A 20,000-nucleotide genomic window follows, 5' to 3' on the forward strand; every position below is an offset into this window, starting at 1 on the left:
TGTTGATCTCCCTGAACCAGCCGTCTGCAATATTCATATTAGTTCCAACTTTTCCAAGTCCCTTATAAGAAGCATTTCGCAGATTGCGTACCGACGATGTTGGGATGAGATTGAGAGACAGCCATGATGAATTGTTTTTTGCTTGGGAAAAGAGAAAAAGGTCAAGAAGAGAAACCAACAACAAGTCTAGCTCGTGGGGGGACAAGGTGCTGGTGCGGACTCGTCGACAAAGAAATTCCTCCTTTATTACTTATTTCTTTTTCTGGAGCGGCTTTCGCCGCTATTACCTTCATTCATTCAAAAAGCATTAGGCTACTTATGAGTACTCGTACAACTTATTAGTCGAGTTAGAAATTTGAACAATTGGACCCTCTCTACGTAAAGTCGGATTAACATGTTCTTGAGCTCCATTTTGCAAAATAAAAAGAGTGTTTCGGTCAAGCCCCGAAGTCAAAGACGAGTGTGGACCCTTATATTATTATATTAACGAACGATGCCTTACGATACAAGATTATTTCGACTCGAATTCGGTGGCGGAAGCAACAAGGCGAGTGGTTGTGCATGCATTACTCTCTGAACTGCTGCAGCTATAAAAGAAGTAACGGGTTTGGTGCAAAAGCCCATTCAGTGATGCATTTCAAATCGGTGGGCAAGTTTATTTCCAACTTAATCAATCATGTGGACACCGGCGTGTGTCCTTGAGATTTTCGATATCCCTCTGTAAGAAAGCGAACTAAATAAGGTATAGCATTCATCATCTCATGATCATCTTGATATCATACTAATGCTGGTGTAACACTATTATTTGCGTAAAGAAAAACGTAAAGGAGTAAACTAAAATTATCGGTATATGTGCTGGCTAATCATATCGTTCTAAGAAGTCATCACTCCAGTGTCCATCATCACCGACCTTTACATCCTCTTCCGCTCACGCCATCCTCCCGGCCTTGTTCACCCCGAAAAAGCTCTTCAACCCTTTCTTCTTCTTCTCCACCTCTCCAACCTCTGCCGTACCGCCCATACCGTTCATACCATCCATACCCATCATTGGATGGCCGTACATTGTTTGCACAGCCCTCTGCTTCTCCACCCTCGGTCTCGACCCTCTCTGATCAAGAGATGCTCGACCACCATAACCGTAGCCCGGGGCATATGACACAGTGGGCTGAAAATGCTGCTGTTGATGGAAACGCTGGGGGTACTGCCGGTAGCTTGGTTGAGCTACAGGTTGGGGCTGCGGGTAACTGTAGAACGAAGCCTTGTTTTGAGACAATTCTTGGTCTGGGAAAACAGCCGAGAAGGAGTCTGGGGAAGCAGTGGACCCTTTAGGATGGACGATATGCAAGTTGTCATTCGATCCCGGAGGTGGTAGCGGGGGAAGGTTCTTGTACCTGTTGGGAGAAAGAGAGCCGCCAGTGTCAATACTACTAGATCTAATATGTTGTTGATGGTTGAAGAATGCGTTGGCGTTACTATAATTGATGGGGGGCGGAGTCTCGAGCATAGTCTGGCTAGATGCTGAGAGAGAAGTGCTAGTCTTGTTATGAGGTCGAGCTGCACAGGGACGCACAGGCATAGGCTCGTCGCACATCAGTCTATCACCATTTGCACCATTAGCATTAGAAAGGATCTCGACGACGCTTCGCCTGTCCTCTCCCATCTCCCCGATAGTGGTGCTCCTCCGATTTCCACCAGACGCATAGCTTTCACGTTTCGCGGCGCTTGTAGTAGTGGCAAACTTTGAGCTCCCAGGGCTTGCGGACTGACCCATGCTCACATCGGAAGTGGAAGTGTTGCCAAATGGAGCGGAGACCGACCGAGAGCCATAGAGATGAGAGCCGGAAAGTCGATTACTAACTGATTCTTGACCATCGGTCAACATTGAGCTGGACGAACCACTGCCGGTTCGAGCGTGTCCGCGGTCACCACCTCGGACAAGGACAGAAATCGGAGGCGGGAGGGCAAGAGGTGTCTCGGGCGCGGAGGGTACGGATGATGCGGAGGGTCTAGGGTTGTATTCTTGGGTACTTGAAGACTGGCGGTAATTGGACAAATTAGGAGACTCCGCCTTGGAGTTTTTCCTTGATCCTTTCGGCTTCATCTTTTTGAAGAATCCCTTGATACCCTTCTTCTTCTCCGCCTTCCCATCATCTTCCATATCGCCTTCGCCGCCAGTATGGACTTGTGACAAGCGTGACTGGCTGATAACCCGAGACATGCGAGGCTCGTGGTCTAAAACAGATGACCCTCGAGAGTCTCGACTGAAGAAGGAAGGTCTAGTCGGAGAAGCAAGGGAAATTGCTCGAGGATAAACCTGTGATATAGCCCTGCTACGTCGCTCGTTATCAAGACCAAGGCTATGAACCTATATTAGCCTCCTTCCTCTTCATGAAAGAATAAAAAGAGGAATGAAATGACTTACTGCATGTCAACCATGCTGCCGCTTCCACCCTGACTTCCACCAAAGAAACTCGTAACGCTTCCACCCCATCGGCCCCATAGACTTTTCCTCTGCCCGGATCCATCACGTACGCTGCCATGCCCCTCACTTCCCTCCCTCGCGGCAGCGGCACCGGCTCTAACGGCGAATGAGAATGGCCGGAGACCTTGAGGTTGATCCGGAGTCCAAAGATCATCATCGTCAATCCTCCTCCCATCGTCACCGGTACCTTTGACATTGGTATTGATAGTCAATGGCTCGAGCGCGCTCGTCGAACTTGTATTCTTTGAGTGGCCCCTCTTGCCTACACTGCTTGAATCGTAACCTCTGGGAGTACGAAATTCCCTGGCAGGTTCACGCCGAGGGAGATATTGTGTCATAGGTCTCTGTGGATTAGATCTAGAAGTTGCAATGGGCGCGACAGGAGAAGCAAGAAGATTGGCTGGTGATGATGGACTTTGTCGAAGGCCGCCAGTTTGTTCGGGGAGAAGTGGGCGGCGATAACTATAAGAAGCTGAGGACGTGGCCCCTGTAGGAAACCTGGCTTCGTGGCTCGAAAGAGAAGAATCGCATGAAAGATCATCGGGGAAAGCAAAATGCCCTAGACGTTGAGCTTCGGCGCGAATCTCAAGCACAAGTAGCCACTGGTTTCGAAGAAAGTCTTGCAACTTTTGATATCTATGGGCTGAGGCAGAAGGGAACTACAAGAACCGTTTAGTCGTGCACCAAGTCAATATGAATCAACTCACTTTAGCCATAATTGACTTTATACCTTCCTCTGTTAAAGGTCCTCCCTTTCCTCCTCTGAAGCCAGCAGGCAACCCTTCTCCACCTTGCCCTTCCTCCCATGAGAAACCTCTCCATCCAACCTCTTTGCTAACTCTCCAGTCTGCTTCCTTGTGCCTTGCTTTCACTGCCTGCTTCCTATGTCTCTCTTCCTCCCTATGTCTCCTCGTTTCCGGCCCATCGCTGCCCGCGTTTTGTGAGCATTCATCAGATGACGAAGTGTCATCCATGTCAATAACACTCCTAAACTTTCCATGGGCTGCAGAGGTCTCGGCAGAATCCAAGCTGCCCATAGACCTTAAGAGGCCTTCTTCACGCCGTACCAACTCTATGAACCCAGCATCACTTTCGCGATCCCATACGTCTTCACCCTGTACATCGACGTCTGCCAGATCCCGGTCTCGCATCATACATTCCAAACAAACCTCTTCCTGAAGATTTCGACTTGACCCTGCACCATTTGGCGGGGCGGTTGGGCGGCCCAAACCGAGATTTGGTTTAGGCTGCTGGACCTGAGGTTTGGGAGGGCCTTGAGGCTGGCGAATAGAATTGGAAGACGGATAAGGTCCTGCATCGCTTATTCCCGGAATGACGGGTAAGCTAGATGCAGACTTATTTTGCTGATGTTTATGATAGAACGTCGGCGGCACCTGCTGATGCTGTGCGGGAAGTTGCATAGGCTGTGACGAAGCAGGTGGTTCAGTTCGAAGCACGTTGAGAGGCGGCCAGCTTGAAGATGGCGGGGGAGAGGGTTGCGACTGTGACTGGGTACGGACAGGAACGGATGAAGAGGTCGGCTCAACATGAGACTCCATCTTTGGCGGTCGAGGCAATGATCGTCTGGCGGTGGGAGACGAAGGCGATGAGTTTTTGAGGTCAGCGGACGCGCGTTTCTTTTCCAGCCGTCTTGGACTGTTGGGCTTCTGTTCGAGTGCAGGCGTAGGTTGTGGCTCTGGCATAAGGATCGAGCCGCGTTCTACCGAGCTAGGCTTGTCCTCAATCGGCTCCGGGGAGGCGACACGAGGAGGTGTAGTAGAGTCTGAGACGTTGACAGGGCTCGGTTCGTGAGTGGTGGTGGACTGGATGACCGTGCGACGACGCGCGATGCCGGGCGGATTTTTGAATACGGGAGACGGGGGCAGATCAATGTCCGACGGGGAGGGAGTAAGGGGCGCCGGAATGTGGACGGTGAGGGAATGAGCCAAAGGACGCTGGTAGCTGCGGTCTGTGGTGAGACTGCCTGACGGGCTGGCGTATGCGATCGCAGCAAGGGCGGAAGACGGGCGGTGGAGGCCGGAGAAGGAGGAGGAGGGCGAGGGCGGCGGGAGGGGAGATATGGGCGGGATGGCTGGGAGCGTGGGGGCCGCCATGGTGTCTCTGGCGGCAACGGAGTCTGAGAGATGGAGAGAGGTGGGGGCGGTTCCGCTAGTGCGGGTGTGGTTGTCCAGAGTACCCGACATAATGATATACGCGCCGCTCCTTTCCTTCTGGTTCCAGGTAGTACACCAATGTGGAGGTGAATCACTCGCCGAGTTACACAAGATCCGATGTGCCAAAAGCTACTATTAATGGCTCTGCATACGACTTGACATCTCGCTGGGAATCGCAGAAACCGATCGGCCGTTCCAGCCCCTGAGTCACGGACGGCCACAGACCAAAAAGCCGGTGGCCCTGGAACGCGTTTATTACGTAACTTGATTTTTCACCACGGAAAAACAACAAACAAGAAGGGCGAGTGGGGAAGCTGCAGGAAGGAAGTCTTCAAACACATAAAAACGCAAAAAGCAACAACAGTGGGCGATAATTGTTTGCATTCGCTACAATCATGCGGTCTATATCCACATTCCATCTGTTGCAAGCGATGCAAGCGATATAAAGATGATCATGCTGGAAGGGGAAGCTACGTATGTACGCACGTTACTTCACTAGTGTTGTCTGGTATGTCGCCGCTGCCGATACCCTAGGTGAAATAATGATGGACCAGAAACCAGAGGTAGACGTTGGTCGACAGATTATATTATCTTCTGTACTGCATGGTACTGCATCACATTCCTGACAGAAGATGATGAGGAAGGAACGAGAATCACAACTAGAGAATTGTTTAGCGCCTAATAGCTAAAACAGTACGAGTACTTGCTGACAGCAGCCACAAGCCCACAGATCAGTGCCAATAATGTGATTACCGACAAGAAGGACAACGTCACAAGACGATTATGCCAGCAGGCTGCAGTAAAAACGATGAAAGTGCCACGCCTACTCGAGAAATTTTGAATTATGCACGTAGCCCTAGTTAAGCACAGTAGGATTATTTAGTAGAGACGATGTTCTGGATGGAGAAGTGGTAACGCACATAGATCGGGACATTTTCGCTGATATCATTTTGATATCATTTTGATATCATTTGGATATCATTTGGATATCATTTGGATATCATTTGGATATCATTTGGATATCATTTGGATATCATTTGGATATCATTTGGATATCATTTGGATATCATTTGGATATCATTTGGATATCATTTGGATATCATTTGGATGTCATTTGGATATCATTTGGATATCATTCTGATATCACGTTGACATAAAAAAAAACAAACTGTGGTGCGACGCCGCCCAACTAATATGGATCGGCAGAGATTATCATAACAAGCTTTTTTTCCGTTCCGGTTCAGCTAATTATTAGTATTGCAGTGCCTTGGCACGCAGTTGGCAGCGATTCCGAGTGGACTTTTTCTGTACTCTGATTGCAAAATTTCAATTGCAAGGCGGTGTGTGTAGTGTGAAGTGGATCCTTCTGGAGAAGAAACGACTATAGCACTGGTAGTAGACGACTCTATAAATATCGCCATTACTACTCTCTATTATACCCTAATGTTTACAACAGACAGACCTCGTCAATCCTCATAAACGTTACTCTTCTTCTTTGACCGGGTATCGAGTTCTGATCCTCATCCCCGCCTCATGCAGCGCAAAGAACATTGGTCCTCTTCTTTCCAACTCCTCCTCGGGCTTTTCATCGCCAGAGTACAAAAACGCTTCTCTCATGCTGACCAAATTGGCTTGCAGCTCTTCCACCTTGCTAAGAGGGATGGCGGCAAGGATCTTTTCAATTTTGTCCAGTTCTGTGGGTGCAACCCGGACAGACAACTTGGACCAGTCCAAGAAATCAGCAAAGGGATAATGGGTGCCTTCAGAGATGAAGACGGGAATACAACCGGCATATATGGCATCGTTTGTTTGAGGAGACCAGCCTGCGAAGCATGTCAGCGGAAAAATGGGTGTAAACAACAGCACCGGGACAACTTACCGGTGATACCTCGAGGCTGAGGGCAGAACCTCGCGTTATTGAGATCATTCATATAATCCCCATTTGCGAAATTGCTTTGCTTCCCACCTCCCTTGATCAGTTCTCTATCGCCCGCTCCTCCTCTACCGCACGTCAAACGAATACGTTCACTCTTCCCCGCCACCTCGTACGTCCCCGACCATGTAAGGAGATTCAAGCGTTCTCCCATGGGCTTGATAGATCCGACATTCGAGAATGTTGCACGAAGAGTATTTGTGTGACATGTTCGAGCCGGAACGACTACATCCTGATGAGGACGGTAGCATGGAGAGTCGTAATCGCCCATGACGGACCAAACGAGAACATTGTTAAGAATCCTATCGGGGTGGAAGGCGTGTTGATCCCTAGCAGACCAAATATCCCTATACCGTGCGTAAGCGTGGACCACATGCAACCGACACAGATCACATACCATACAGAATCAATACAGATTCCCCAGTCGTGAGTCAGGACGAGCGCCACCGTCTTCTCCTCGTTTTTCACTCCCGGTATCGTCTCTGAAGCATGCTGCATTGCATCATGCAGCAGGAATTGAACGCCTGTACATTGCTGGTAGACAGGGAGTACCACCAATTCCGCCTCGTCAGCAGGGACGGAGATGTGACGGAGCGACTTGTACATTATGCTATCAGCCGAGAAGCAACTCGTTTCTTGGAGCCTATGACAGGGTGCTGCCTCTATCTCTTCTTGACCCTTGTACCCATCGGCAACATGAACTTTGACAAAGTCCGGGTGGGCTTCGAGGGCTGCTCGAGCTGCAGGAAGGAGAACATCTTTCCAATCCACGGCTTCCACAGCCTGGGCAAGTACAGAAGAATGACCATCAAGAGAGCCAACAGGCGAGGTGTTTTCATCAGGGTGAAGCGAGTTGGAAGGATAGATTTTGAGCAAAGGATTCTCCCGTCGAGGTTTGCAGTGATCCGCTTGTACACATTTGCAGTTCCCGGTCTGTACACACACCGTCGGGCTTTCACAGTCGTTCCAACAAGGAGGAAGATCTTTGAGAGCCCAAGCATGAGGATGGGGGTCTGTCTTGGGACCAGTCTCGTTGAAAAAGGCGTGGCCGGCGGTGCCCGTGACTTTACTAACAGCTTGACGAGCTGTGGATAGATGCTTGAAGTTGTATCGAACAGCTTGCTCGGCTCTGGTACAGAGATGTGAACGACGTGTGGAGTCAAAAGGGATCTCGCCAGTAGAACCGAATCGAACATCAGCAGACTCATCTGCAAACTAGTCAGCATGACGTCCAAGCTCTTGCGGGGTGCTACTCACAATCATCCAAGAGCAACGGCCAGTCACCTTCAAATGGACAGCAGAGAACGCTGATACGCATATCAAAGTGAGGATCCACCCATCGAGTAATCGGCTCTACAGTGAACCATGTCGAGCCATCGGTCTTATTAGAAACGGCATGGAGCTGCATTTCCGAGTCGGGCACTAGAAGTCTCAGGTCTGAAGAATCCCGACGGACCTAAAACATTGCGTCAGCTTTGCTTCTTAATCTAACCGAATGACCACTGACCTCCAGGTCGAACACCGTTTGGCCTTCCTTGGGATCCTTGTAAAGCTCAAGCCCAACCTCGCCCTCTGTCTGTGTCATTCCTAGGTATCCCATTCCGTTTTGCTCTTTTAACATAACCCTCACGATCCTTTCTCTCTTCTTCTTCTCCACTTTCTCGATGATAAACGTGCTCTGGTTCCAATTCAAAGCAGTCACCTTGACATCGTCCACGTTGCAATGTTTTCCGTCATGACATTTCAAATGATGAAGCCATCCTTCGTGGTTGAAGCCAAGGTTCACTGTACAGCCATCTAATTTCCATAGAGGTTTATTACGCTCGTCCTCGATGAAAGGCACAGCAAAATCACCATCAGGAGCTGGAAAATCTGCTGAAGGTGGGCAATGCTCGTGTAAATAGGAGCGGAAATAAGTGGAGATGTCCCCTGTCAATTGGGTAATGGCCTTGCCCAGACCGACAAGGGGTGTAATCTCGGCTCGCCAATCGAGTATCTCGGCAGCTTTTGCGGGAAAATATTCATGTGCGTTGGGATTGCGATTATCCCCGATATCCCGGACTGGAGACATAGAAGTTGTTTCTTTGCGTACAAGCTCGACGATATCTCTTTCTGGTGTGCGTTGTCCAGATATCAAGTTGATGGTGGACACATCACCACTCGGAGTTCCTTTGATGTAAGAGATAGCTTTGACAAAACCAATTATGGCGTCTTCCGCGTGAAGTAAGTCATAAGGGATTTGGTTTGAAGAGTACTGAATAGGAAGAAAGGTAAGTGAGTTAGTGAGGAGGGAAGGGATGAATGCCTCTGGAATTGAGGAGGCAGAATGATAACCGTATACCTCGGGGAAACGAAGAATTAATCCTCGAATACCTTCTTCATCTGGGCTGTCCAAAATCGCCTCTTCGAAGACTTGTTCGGCCTCCATCTTCGTTCTTCCGAGAGCAGAGGCTGGATGTTTGGGAGAATCCTCATTGGTCCCCTCAGGCCCAAATACCTCCATTGTCGATCCCAAGATTACCCATGGCACTCGAACATTTTTCCACATTTTTCCTCTCTTGAACTGCTTGTTGTTAACTGCAATGACCTCATTCATCAACGCTTTTGTCCCCCCAACGTTGACTTCATGGCACTCGTCCTCCTTGGCTGCGCACCAGACATCTAAAGATATGCCTGCGAGATGTATGACACCATCAAAAGTATTCGAGGCGAAGATCGATTTGTAAGCCTCAGCAGGAGGGGTGCTGCTCGAACGGTGATAAATGATTGAACTGGGCAGAGAGGGAGGGCGAGGAACAATATCTTGAACGTGGACAGTATAATTGTTGATTAACTGTGGTATAAGAGCCTGACCTGTGGAAATACAGGATGTCAGCTCGTTCTGATCGGTAATCAAGGAAATCGTTCAGAAACAGTGTGTGTACGCATTCAGGCTAAAGCAACCGGTGAAAGAAATGAAAGGTCGAAACGAAGTGGACATACCAAGCTGACCAGCACCACCGGTAATAAGGATAGACGTTCGGCCCTTGTCCTTCCAGCCAAACCAATCTTTTATATCACCTCCCCAAATGCCCTCGTGGGTACCCCAATCGTCGTCCACATCCGTTAGTGCTTCCCATGAACCACCTTGATGAGCCTCTTTGACTTTAGCTTTTAGCGTTGGTGGGTTTGAGAGTTGGTTCTTATACAGTAGGACAATAAGTGGGAGGATGAGGAGGGCGAGGAAGCGAGGTTTGTGAAGTGGGAGGAGCAGAAGTCGCAACGGAGGCTGGAAAGGCGCCATGGCCTTCGGCACTGTGCGAATAAGTTTGACGGAAGTGAAATAGCAACGTACATTTCGAAGGTCAAAACATTACTTATAGTGGGTAAAAGGGTAGAATGTATGGATCTAATCATACATAGCTATAGCAAGTTCATACCTGAGGAACTGGTATTAGTCCCATTCTAGCGTCCCTGCTCTGATCTAAAGCCGGCCCGTTCCTGCACTTACGCTTGATTATAAAAGCAGTTACGACATCTGGATTAGCTTTTGATACGCATAGTTATTAGTAGTTATTAATAGCCATTACAATTTGAGGCAACTTTGATTACATCTTCACACTCTAATTAATATTTAAGGCACATTTACAGTACCAGTACAGCAGGAACAGTGCTCTATCCCTTATTTACCAACTCTTTTTTTTGGACTTCCTAATACAATTACTCAATTATCCAATCATTGCTGTTCCTGCTCTGTCGAATCAGTTGCACACGGATTTATCCCCCATCTATACGCCTTGCCATGTAATGATTATTACAGGCCTTCATATTTCATTTCCGTAGATAACATATTTACACACATTATGAATCTGACTTTGCCTCCACTCTCTTTATTCTTAATTGGTCTACAAAATGATTTCAATTAAAAGCTGATTTCTCCCTGTTCATCGCTCTCATTCTGTCTCTCTCTTCTTCCACCCACTTGTCCCTTCTCATTCTCTTCCTCTCTTCTTCATCCATGCTCTCATCGCCATTCTGCAGAGCAGCGTCCCATAATTCACCACCATTCTCTTGCTCATCATCATGCTTTGTTGCCCTCGTCAGTTTCGAACTGGGGCCAGCCAATCGAGAAATTATTTTCAAAGGAGGAAGAAGTGTATTGTGAGCTTGGGGAGCTCCGGGCACTTGAAAAGAGGGACGATGAATGGGTAGAAAATCATAAGCGGAGGACGGGGATAAAGAGCGTCGACGCTTGCGGAGTGGCCTGCCTTCTTGAGAGGTTGCCAGGGAGCGAATAGGAACAGGAATCTGACCGAGAGTTTGGGGGTAGCCTTGCAACGTTTGACCCTTAATTGTCCGTTGGTAGGGGAAGTATTGAAGTTGTTGGGATTGTCGTACCGGTTGCATCAGCATTTGCTGTACAGGCATCCAGTTGGGTTGAATATGGAGATAACCTTGTGGGATTTGTGTCTGAGGAGGAAGTTGCTGCATGAATTGTTGAGAGTTTCCATCCCATATTGGCTGTGCGTTGAACCATTGGAAATTCTGTGTGTAGCCCTGCTGCTGTCGCATTAAGGCTTCTTGCTGAGCATGCATCTGTTGGAACTGCATAGAGACTGGGGGAGGAGGCATCAGAAGTCTCAATCTCTTATCTTTGTCTTTATCCTTCCCCATCTTTCTCATCCTTTCCTTCTTTCTTCTCGCGGCCTCTTTTCGCCGAAACAAAAAGTTATGACACGTTTTACCAAAGCTGATACCCTGAGCAGCTGTCGAAGCAGTCGGCATGGGAACATCCACCTGTCCCTCTGGAGCCAGAGACGCCAGCCTTAAAGTACCCCCGTTTGAGGGTGCTTGCTCCCTCTCAGGAAGAGGATGTGGCCAGCTGGTACCGCCAGAAGCCTCAGCGGTGCGGGGGTCAATAGATATGGGCTGCAGTGAAGACCATTGCTCCTGCTCGTTTGGCGAGAGACGTCGATTGGAACGCTTCTCGGCCGATGAAAAAGAAGGTCCAGACAGGAACTTAGAAGGATGGTGCAAAGGTGCAAGGGGGCCGAATGAAAAACGCTCAAATCCTAGCATAGACTGTTGCGCATCCCCTAGCTGGAGGGCTGAGGAGGGTTCAAGCTGGTTTGTTGGGTTGAATGTGGGTGTTGAGAGGTCTAGAGAGCGGGGTTGATGGGTTGGCTGAACCAAGTAAGCTTGTCCAGAGGAACTTAACACAGTTGTCACTCCATGATTCCTCATATCCAGATCATCATTTCTTGTCCCCATACGGCTCCATCTGCCCCTTTTGATCTGGGTAACGGTCCTCGTGCTACCAGATTCCGACCCGTACCCCCCCATTGCATCAAACAGAGCATGTGGCGCTGGCCGACTAGTAATATCGCTATCTCCGATAGAAGACTGCTGCGCTTGATGTAGCAATTTGGGAGGAGGGAAATATGTGGAGGGCGATTGATTGGTCAGTCCAAGAGAGAGTGCTTTGGCGACTTTACGTGGACGATGAATCCTACGCGAAGCAGCAGCAGGGGTAACGAGGCGAGCAGACTGGATAGCTAGTCAGCCTCTTGCCATCGTGTAGGTAGACGGCGCGGCAAAAAATAAACTTACAGTAGGGGATTCATCATAACATTCTTCGTCCGCCTCCTCTGCTTTGCTCTCTTCATTACAGAAGCTCGATGCTGCCGAGATTACATCCCAACCAGGACCTTTTTGCATTGACTTTTCTGCATACAAGTCATGGTCCGCATCAGGCAAAAGTGATTGTGCTTTGCTGGGGACGGAGACGGGGATGAGGTTGGGGCCTCCATTAGTCTTAGGGTCCTCAGGGCTAGTATTAGGGACCGGATAGGCCTGAGTAGCTGTTCGCGAGCCCTTGGAAGGAGGTGACACTGAATCGTCCTTGGTGACGGTTGCTAGGAAAGCATACCTAAGGAGATTGTTCCTGCCACTAGATGTGTCATAAGGTCCATTAATGCCCTGGAGGATGCGTCAGTCTAACAGTATTACAGCTGTAGGCAGAAAGAGACACTTACCACGTTATCCCCACCTCCCACAGGAACCATGGCTATTTCGTTTATGGTCTTGAGCATCTGCATCTCTTCATCAAGATCTTCAACTGTTCCCTTGTCTTTGCCCACATAGGAGCCACCAGATCTGGTTATGATGTCCCATTCGCTGGACTCGGAATTGCCCTTCACTTCCTTGAGAAGCCTGAGCCTACGTGCCCGCTTTCGGATGATCTCTTCGTTATCACGAGGAGGGTATGGAATAGGAGGATATGGAGGCTCGATATCCTTCCAATCAAGGTTAACAGTAGGGAAATCATAGCAGAAGAAGTTGTTCGCAGGTTCTTTCGGAGGAGAAATCGGAGGGGGTGCTTCCGTAGGAAGTCGGACTCCTGAAGGCCCGCAAGTAGTAGAAAACGGGGTATTCTCAAAAGCGGAAGGATGCTGGGCCTTCCCTAAAGGAGTAGGGCTGGCAGAGTGGCGGGTGGTGATGATGAATGGGAGAGGATAGGGGGCCGAGAGACAAGCTCTGATAGGCCTGTGATCCTCTGGTGGGGCTTTGGGCATGGTTCAGTCAAGGAAACTGTAACACTGAGGGATGAAGTGGATTGCTGTTTCTAAGTTGATTTCCTTGAAAGAGAACACTGTTCGTTATGATGGCATTCGAAACTATCAAGGCGGATCCTGCTGTCTTTTGTGCTTTGGGATGACCCCATGACATATCTTGAAGAGGAAGTGATGTAGAAGCATTATGTATGCCAACCGTCATCGGTGCATGTACACGATGTAAACTGTCATCATGTGTTTGATGTTGATGTTGTCGATGAAATTGATGTGAGTGAAAGGTTAAGACGTTGACTATGGGACGATCCTTCTTCGCGGGGTACAGTCAAGGCAGACGACACAATCAAGTAAGCTTCTGTCCCGAATCATCCGGTATCAGGCTGTATATCCTCCCACTCCAAAGTATTCCTCTACACTCATACCTGCCATCTCATCAATCCACCCACTCCTTTCCTTTCCGTTATTCAAACTTCTCGCTGTTTGGTTCTTTCAAGCAATACCCATCATTTCATAACCTTCCCCACTTCATGTTATGCGTACGTTCTGGGTCCGGTACACGTAATAATGCCTGCCTTGATAGTGGCGGCGTGCCTTGATAATACAATGCGATATGCCGCAGAAGAAAAGCCAAAAAAAAAAACAATTATTGTGAGCTCGGCCCGGCCGAATTATTACCCCAGTAAAACACTACCGACGATTATGGGCCTTGCATGGTCAGCGGATATCATTCAAGTCCAAATTACAGTGGGGGTGCATTGTTGCCCTTTAAAATATGTGTTGGCACAGACTTGAAAGTCCAATTGCAACTGATCATTCAGTTGTGTTACTCGCTTCGCCATAAACCAGGAACATACTCACAGCACGGGAACGGCTGTATCTCCATGAGTATATCATAAAAATACAGGCAGTTTATCTAAGCATGTTTGATTAAATTCCGGTACCCAGCACTTACAGTTCTGCTCTCGAAGGAAACGTTGCGAACGATGTGTTTGCGACGCACAAAACACATAATGACTCGACAGATGGGACCTCCCCCTACCGAGGGGATCAGATGGAATGCCGAGATTACCGACGCAAGAATGGAGAGCTCTCAAAACTCCGTCTCTTTGTAGCTCATTAACGGCGGAGGAACTATGTAATCAACTCCTCCGGTGTGGCTTCTCGCTCTCACTGCATCACCGGCCCTTATCGCTCGTCGTCAGTCTTCTCGTCTCTTTTTCCTCTTTCCGACGGTCAACTCTTGCATCAACATTCCCGGCCTCCCAGTATCAACAGTCTATGGCATGTGGGGTACCTGCGTTTATTGCCGCTAGTCGGGCACACATAGAAAGGCAGGCTATTAGTAACAGCAGCATTCCTGTTCTGTAATTTATCTCTCTTTTTTGAGTCCCTCATCCCCGCCGTATCCGTCGTCCTACGAATGATTAGTGTCGGCTTTGTCCGACTCTCTTATCGCAACCTTTCATTCATCAGAACGGAGCCAATCATACAACATACAAGTAAGCTTCGTTATCACCCCAAATGTCGTCTCCATGCCTTTCCAAAATCTAGTGGAACCCTTGCAATCTCTTGGCAAGACCCTCACCAATTTCATTTGAAGAGCCCCGCCTTTTTGTGGTTCTCTTTCGCTTTCCCTTTTCCGGCAAACGCCTTGTTGCTTATGGTAAGCCTCTTTATTCTATTTCTAGAACGCTTCATAAATCTGCCTGATCACTTCAAGTGTCAGGAACAAATCTACCATGCACCAATTAATATTCAACGATAAGAACTCAAACTGTACCACCGGCCCCCGAGCGTGTTCCTTCGACCTGGGGCTTTAAGAACCCTACGGTCCTAAGTCAGTAATTGCCTGAACGGTTCATGCGGTTTTCATATTTGTGAGGTGTCATGGGCAGGGGAGGAGAGTGAGAGGTTCATTTCTCTGTTTCGGTAATTACAGAAGGTTGACAATAGCCGAGTTAGGACGGGCCCCCTTGAATGGTTATATACCCCCCTACACGTCTCTTCTTGAATCCCTATCCTTCAAGGAAATTGCCAGTGACATTGTCCCATCATCCCTTTTTCCCTCCAACCTCTTTCACTAACCTTAAACCTCTAACCTCTTTTGTATTATGAGGGCCATCGCTCTTTTGTATCTGTTGGGAACTGCCTTTGCTGTCCCCTCTCCTAAGATCTCCAACGTTAAGAAGCCGGGTCATTATCACCATCCTCATCGTAGGGATATTGTCACCAATGAGGTTGACGCCAGTGCGTCCTCTCCGACTACCTCTGCCCCCAAGGACAACATCTGGAACTTCCTCTCTAATGATGAGGCTGCCGGTATCATTGCCTTCCTCCACAGCCAGACCGAACTCAATTTGACAGCCGTGAATGACGCTGGAGATTGGGACAATACCATTACTGTTGTTGACCTCTTGCCCCCAAACAAAACTGAGGCTCTGTCTTATATGGACGGAAATGGTACCAAGCCTGAACGTTGGGGTATCGCCAGTCTGCTCTGTGGTGCGACTGAAGAGCCCTACGCTCAAGACTTGGTCGTCGGTCCTCTGCCGGTTTCTGAAGTCACCATTTACTACCCGTACACTTACGGTACCCATGCGCCCGACGCCAAGATCAGGGTCTATGATATGGATGACAATTCGTAAATATAGACCAGTTCGTGGAGATCCGTGCTGATTTTGTGACAGCGAGTTCCTTTCCGATATTGCTATGTCAATGAAGGATATCATCTCCGACATTCTCAACGGTGAGCCTTCCCTCATATATTGACGAAGCACTCTGACTTGTGTAAAGCTACGATTGACACTGCCGACGACCTTGCCGACACCTTTGACATCTGGGGTATCGACCCTCTCTGGCATCAACCCGACGAGAATGGTAACGACCGTGTCATTTACTGGGTACGCAACTTTCTGTGCCCGCTTGGAACGGCTAATTGATTTCTATAAAGGCTGGCTTCTGGCGTTATCCCGATTCTTTGCAAATGGAGAACAGCACTATCAACTTTGACGGCGAGACCCTTCTTCCTCAAGGTCTCTACATCCAGACCGATATCACTGGTCGGGACAGGTCCAAGTGGGCCCTTATGGGTATCCTTTACGGAGACGATTACTACACCTCTGTCGATGAATTCCGAGCTGCTTGGCGGAAGCCTGGTTTCAAAAAGTTCACTCCCAATTACTCTGGCGACTGGATCGGCACAGACCAAACGGGCGACGTCATGCCGTTCGAGACTGAAGCTCCTCCTATGAACGTCCAACCTGGTGGTCAAAGGTTTAAAGTTGACGAGGATAACAAATATGTTGAGTGGATGGATTTTTCATTTTACCTTACCTTTACCCGAGACACCGGTATGAGGTTGTATGACGTCAAGTTCAAGGGCGAGCGAATTATCTATGAGCTTGGTCTTCAGGAGGCTATTGCTCATTACGCTGGTAATGACCCTGTCCAGTCTGGGACTGCCTACCTTGACACGTGAGTGACAGTAAAGAATATGCCCGCAAGAATTTGTGTTTGACTGAAATCTCTGTACAGCTATTACGGCTTCGGTCCTTATGCGTTCTCCCAAGTTCCGGGTTTCGACATGCCTCTCTACGCCTACTGCATGAACACTAGCTTCCACGCTGCCGAACTCTCTACTGTGAATACATAATTCATTTGGCTTTTTGAAAGGAGTTACTAACAAGCCACCGTTCAGTCTCACCGATGTGGCATCTCCATCTTTGAGGCCGACCAAAACTACCCTATCCAGCGTCACTCGAATATGAATTATGTCTCCGCCACTAAGAACATTGCTTTGACTCTGAGAAGTATTAGTACTGTTGGTAACTACGATTACAAGTGAGTTGACTCTGTTAAATGGAGAGTTAATGGCTGATTCTGGGTTTCAGCTTCGATTACAACTTCTATTTGGACGGCACCATTGAGACTGTCGTGCGAGCTTCTGGTTACATTCAGTCTGCTTTCTACGCCAACAATACCGAATATGGCTATCAGATTCACGACTCTGTAGGTCTTGTACGTTCACAAATCGAACAGGGTTGACAAAACAAAAGCTTTCTGGTTCGATGCACGACCATGTCCTCAACTTCAAGGTGGACTTTGACATCGCCGGTGTTGAGAACACTTTGGTGAAGCACATCGTCGAGCCGAAGGAAATCAAGTACAAGTGGAACAACCTTACTCGCTCTACTATGCACTTGGTTAGGAAAGAGATTACCAATGAGGATGAGGGCAAGATGGTATGTCTACTTCGTTAACTGTTTTAGATTTGGATTGCTAATGAAAGTTCTCCATAGAACTGGTCTCACAACGGTCAGGAGCAAGTTGTTATTGTTAACAAGGATGCTCCCAACAAGTACGGAGAGCCCAAGGGTTACAAGATTATGCCGAGTCGAGGTGGATCCGGTATGCATTTGACTATTACCAACTCGAGCAACCTTTTCAACTCTCAAGGTTAGTCATAGACGGTTATCAATCATTTCATGGTGCTGACATGTTTTATATTATAGGTTTTGCTACTCACCAGTACTATGTCCTCAAGCGCAAGGACTCCGAGTTAAGGGCGTCCAACGCTTGGAATGACTATGACACCCAGCACCCCATGGTTTGTCTTTGGGTTCTCTCTGTGATGTGGAATAGCGGTACTAAATTACGACATGCTAGATCGATTTTAGCAAATATTTTGACGGAGAAGACATCGAGCAGGAGGACATTGTTATGTACTTCAACTTGGGTATGCACCATGTCCCTCATACTGGAGATTTGCCCAATGTTAGTATAGTTCACTCCCATTTTTATCTCCACTCAAACCGAGACACTCATTTCCATACAGACTGTATTTTCGACCGCCCAGAGCGGTATGATGATCCTCCCTCACAACTACCTTCTCTCCGACCCCTCCCGCCAGGCTACCCAGCAGATTCGTATCGATTATAATGTCAACTCTACTACAGATGTGTACTCTTGGGCTAGCCAAGCCGCTACCGGAGAGCTCGACTTCGTGAGTATTCACCACTCGTATATTGGAATGTGGCGTCGGAAGTTAATATGTGATGAAAGTCTCAAATCACTTGGGACCCTTACACTTACGACGGTGATGTTTCCGTTCGCAAATTCCCTTATGACCGTGAGTCGAAGCTTCAATCTTCCATTTTTGGACTTTGTTAACCAGTCTATTTCGTTGTTCAGCCCAAAATCCATTCAATAACAGTAAATAACAGCACTTTCGCGGCAGGTACTGTATCAAGCTGACCATTTCCGCCTTACAGCTGAATCTATTGTATAAAGCAAGGACTTTGTAACCATTTTCGAAAGCTGATAAAAGGAACATGTAAAAGGAAAATAAAGGAAGGGCGTAAAGGTCTGTAAAATTAGTTGTCATCCATTATTTTTTCAAACGTCACTCTTTCATAAATTTGTCTTATACAACTCGGAACACTTTCTATAATCAAATGCGATAAGTGTGTATTAAATGTACATGAGCGAATCTACGATTGTGCTGTACGAGCATGAGAGCGAAACATGAACGATGAACCGTGAATGGCGGTGGTGGCTTCCGATATCGGAGAGTCCGTTCGACTTCGTCGCGTCCCATCGCTTAAATAACAACTCAGCACTTGACTCAGCAACAGGTCATAACTACCTGTTTATTTATTTATATATACATCCCGTAGGCGGCTCCACTCCTCCAATCAAGCGGATTCACCGTTAGCTATCAAAGTAACACATGCTTTCGCATGTGCTGATGCATGGATGGTTGTTGAAAAGATGATTATCATTCGTTGTTTAGTTGAACTGCTTACTACGTTAACTTAAAAATTACTTGTTGCAAGTTCGTTTGGGGCGGGCTGACGGTGAAAGAGAATGTCACGTGACCTGAAACATAACACCAGCGAAATGTTTTCGTCCGTTGCGGCGAACATTTGACATGGATGCTCCGCTGCATAGCTCGTCTGCCGTCCGATAAGACACCAGGTGTATATATAGAGTTGTTAACCGTTTCCTATCGCAGGCCGGAACGAACAAAATGTCGTTTCCTACCGTGTTATTTAGGGCAGTCAAGAGCCAGCGCAGTATGTACTCGTCTGTCATCACAACCGATATCGTCAGCGCTTGCAAACTCATGGCTGATCCATCGTCCCTTTGTGCAGTTCGTGACTTCTGTACCACTTGTCATTGTCAAACTCCTTGCAAAGCTGGAGGCCCTCCATTGTCGTCATCCGCCATTGCTGTTGAAAAGACAAAACCCAGGGGTGCTGGGATTGGAATGAGGTCTCGCACACGGTCAATGCCAGATATAACGCCCAAGCTGCGAGGAGCTACGAATGAGATGATGCGGTATCTACAAAATGACTCAACGTGGGAACAACAGGAGGGTAAAGGATTGAATTTATTAGACAAGACAGATAGACCAGTACATAGAGTCAAGAGTGACAACACAGGCGTAAATAGACGAGAGGTTTCATGGGATGTGATGAAGACGAGGAGACCTCCAGAGGGGAAGCTTAGACCAGCAACAAGAATATCTTCGTCATGGGAAGAGAAAGCGAAGGGTAAACGAGTAAGTATTGGAATAAATCGAGTACTAAATTGGGTTCAAAGACTTACTGGTCTGTAAACAGGTCGTGTCCATAGGCATCGACATGGAAACTGCGTTGCCTAAGATATTCGCAACCAAAACTCCTATCTATCGATCACCGGGGCTCTCAATACGTGCATTCCCCGCTCATCTACTACCGCCTCGGCCGGCACCGCCATTTCCACCAGATCTGGTTTCCAAGACTAGACACGAGAACCCATGTGTCTACTTATCCATTATCACCAGCAAAAATCAGGTCTCGAAGTTAGCCGTGGAACGT

At 48.0% G+C, this 20,000-nt stretch overlaps 5 protein-coding genes across 5 annotated transcripts in view; 1 reads left to right on the top strand and 4 right to left on the bottom strand.

The window, feature by feature from the left end:
* Positions 1-125, bottom strand: part of CNBG3640 (hypothetical protein) — a gene marked incomplete at both ends in the record, with an annotated part of 2,809 nt that extends 2,684 nt beyond the window's left edge. The window contains 2 exons of the mRNA XM_769290.1: positions 1-24; positions 92-125. The exon at positions 1-24 is cut by the window's left edge and continues 12 nt beyond it. Coding sequence (XP_774383.1) covers positions 1-24; positions 92-125 — 58 coding nt within the window. The remainder of the gene's footprint in view (positions 25-91) is intronic.
* Positions 126-928: 803 nt separating this feature from the next.
* CNBG3650 (hypothetical protein) lies at positions 929-4,686 on the bottom strand (the record flags this gene model as incomplete). The annotated part of the gene is made up of 4 exons (XM_769291.1): positions 929-2,357; positions 2,423-3,141; positions 3,190-4,041; positions 4,354-4,686. 4 exons carry the CDS (start codon positions 4,684-4,686, stop codon positions 929-931), a joined length of 3,333 nt encoding a protein of 1,110 aa, XP_774384.1.
* A 1,452-nt stretch (positions 4,687-6,138) lies between these two features.
* CNBG3660 (hypothetical protein) lies at positions 6,139-9,872 on the bottom strand (the record flags this gene model as incomplete). Its single annotated transcript, XM_769292.1, has 6 exons — positions 6,139-6,479; positions 6,536-6,936; positions 6,987-7,797; positions 7,847-8,045; positions 8,097-9,442; positions 9,572-9,872. 6 exons carry the CDS (start codon positions 9,870-9,872, stop codon positions 6,139-6,141), a joined length of 3,399 nt encoding a protein of 1,132 aa, XP_774385.1.
* A 614-nt stretch (positions 9,873-10,486) lies between these two features.
* Positions 10,487-13,143, bottom strand: CNBG3670 (hypothetical protein; the record flags this gene model as incomplete). Its single annotated transcript, XM_769293.1, has 3 exons — positions 10,487-12,115; positions 12,179-12,547; positions 12,604-13,143. 3 exons carry the CDS (start codon positions 13,141-13,143, stop codon positions 10,487-10,489), a joined length of 2,538 nt encoding a protein of 845 aa, XP_774386.1.
* A 2,108-nt stretch (positions 13,144-15,251) lies between these two features.
* On the top strand, positions 15,252-18,427 carry CNBG3680 (hypothetical protein; the record flags this gene model as incomplete). The annotated part of the gene is made up of 15 exons (XM_769294.1): positions 15,252-15,781; positions 15,828-15,886; positions 15,934-16,040; positions 16,091-16,614; positions 16,675-16,780; positions 16,838-16,980; positions 17,031-17,148; positions 17,196-17,381; positions 17,439-17,595; positions 17,652-17,746; positions 17,806-17,913; positions 17,975-18,142; positions 18,202-18,268; positions 18,331-18,351; positions 18,411-18,427. The coding sequence occupies 15 exons, from the start codon at positions 15,252-15,254 to the stop codon at positions 18,425-18,427; spliced, it is 2,406 nt and encodes an 801-aa protein (XP_774387.1).
* Between the last annotated feature and the right edge of the window lie 1,573 nt (positions 18,428-20,000).

This window comes from Cryptococcus neoformans, chromosome 7, assembly GCF_000149385.1.
Source record: "Cryptococcus neoformans var. neoformans B-3501A chromosome 7, whole genome shotgun sequence".
Lineage (NCBI taxonomy): Eukaryota > Fungi > Basidiomycota > Tremellomycetes > Tremellales > Cryptococcaceae > Cryptococcus > Cryptococcus deneoformans.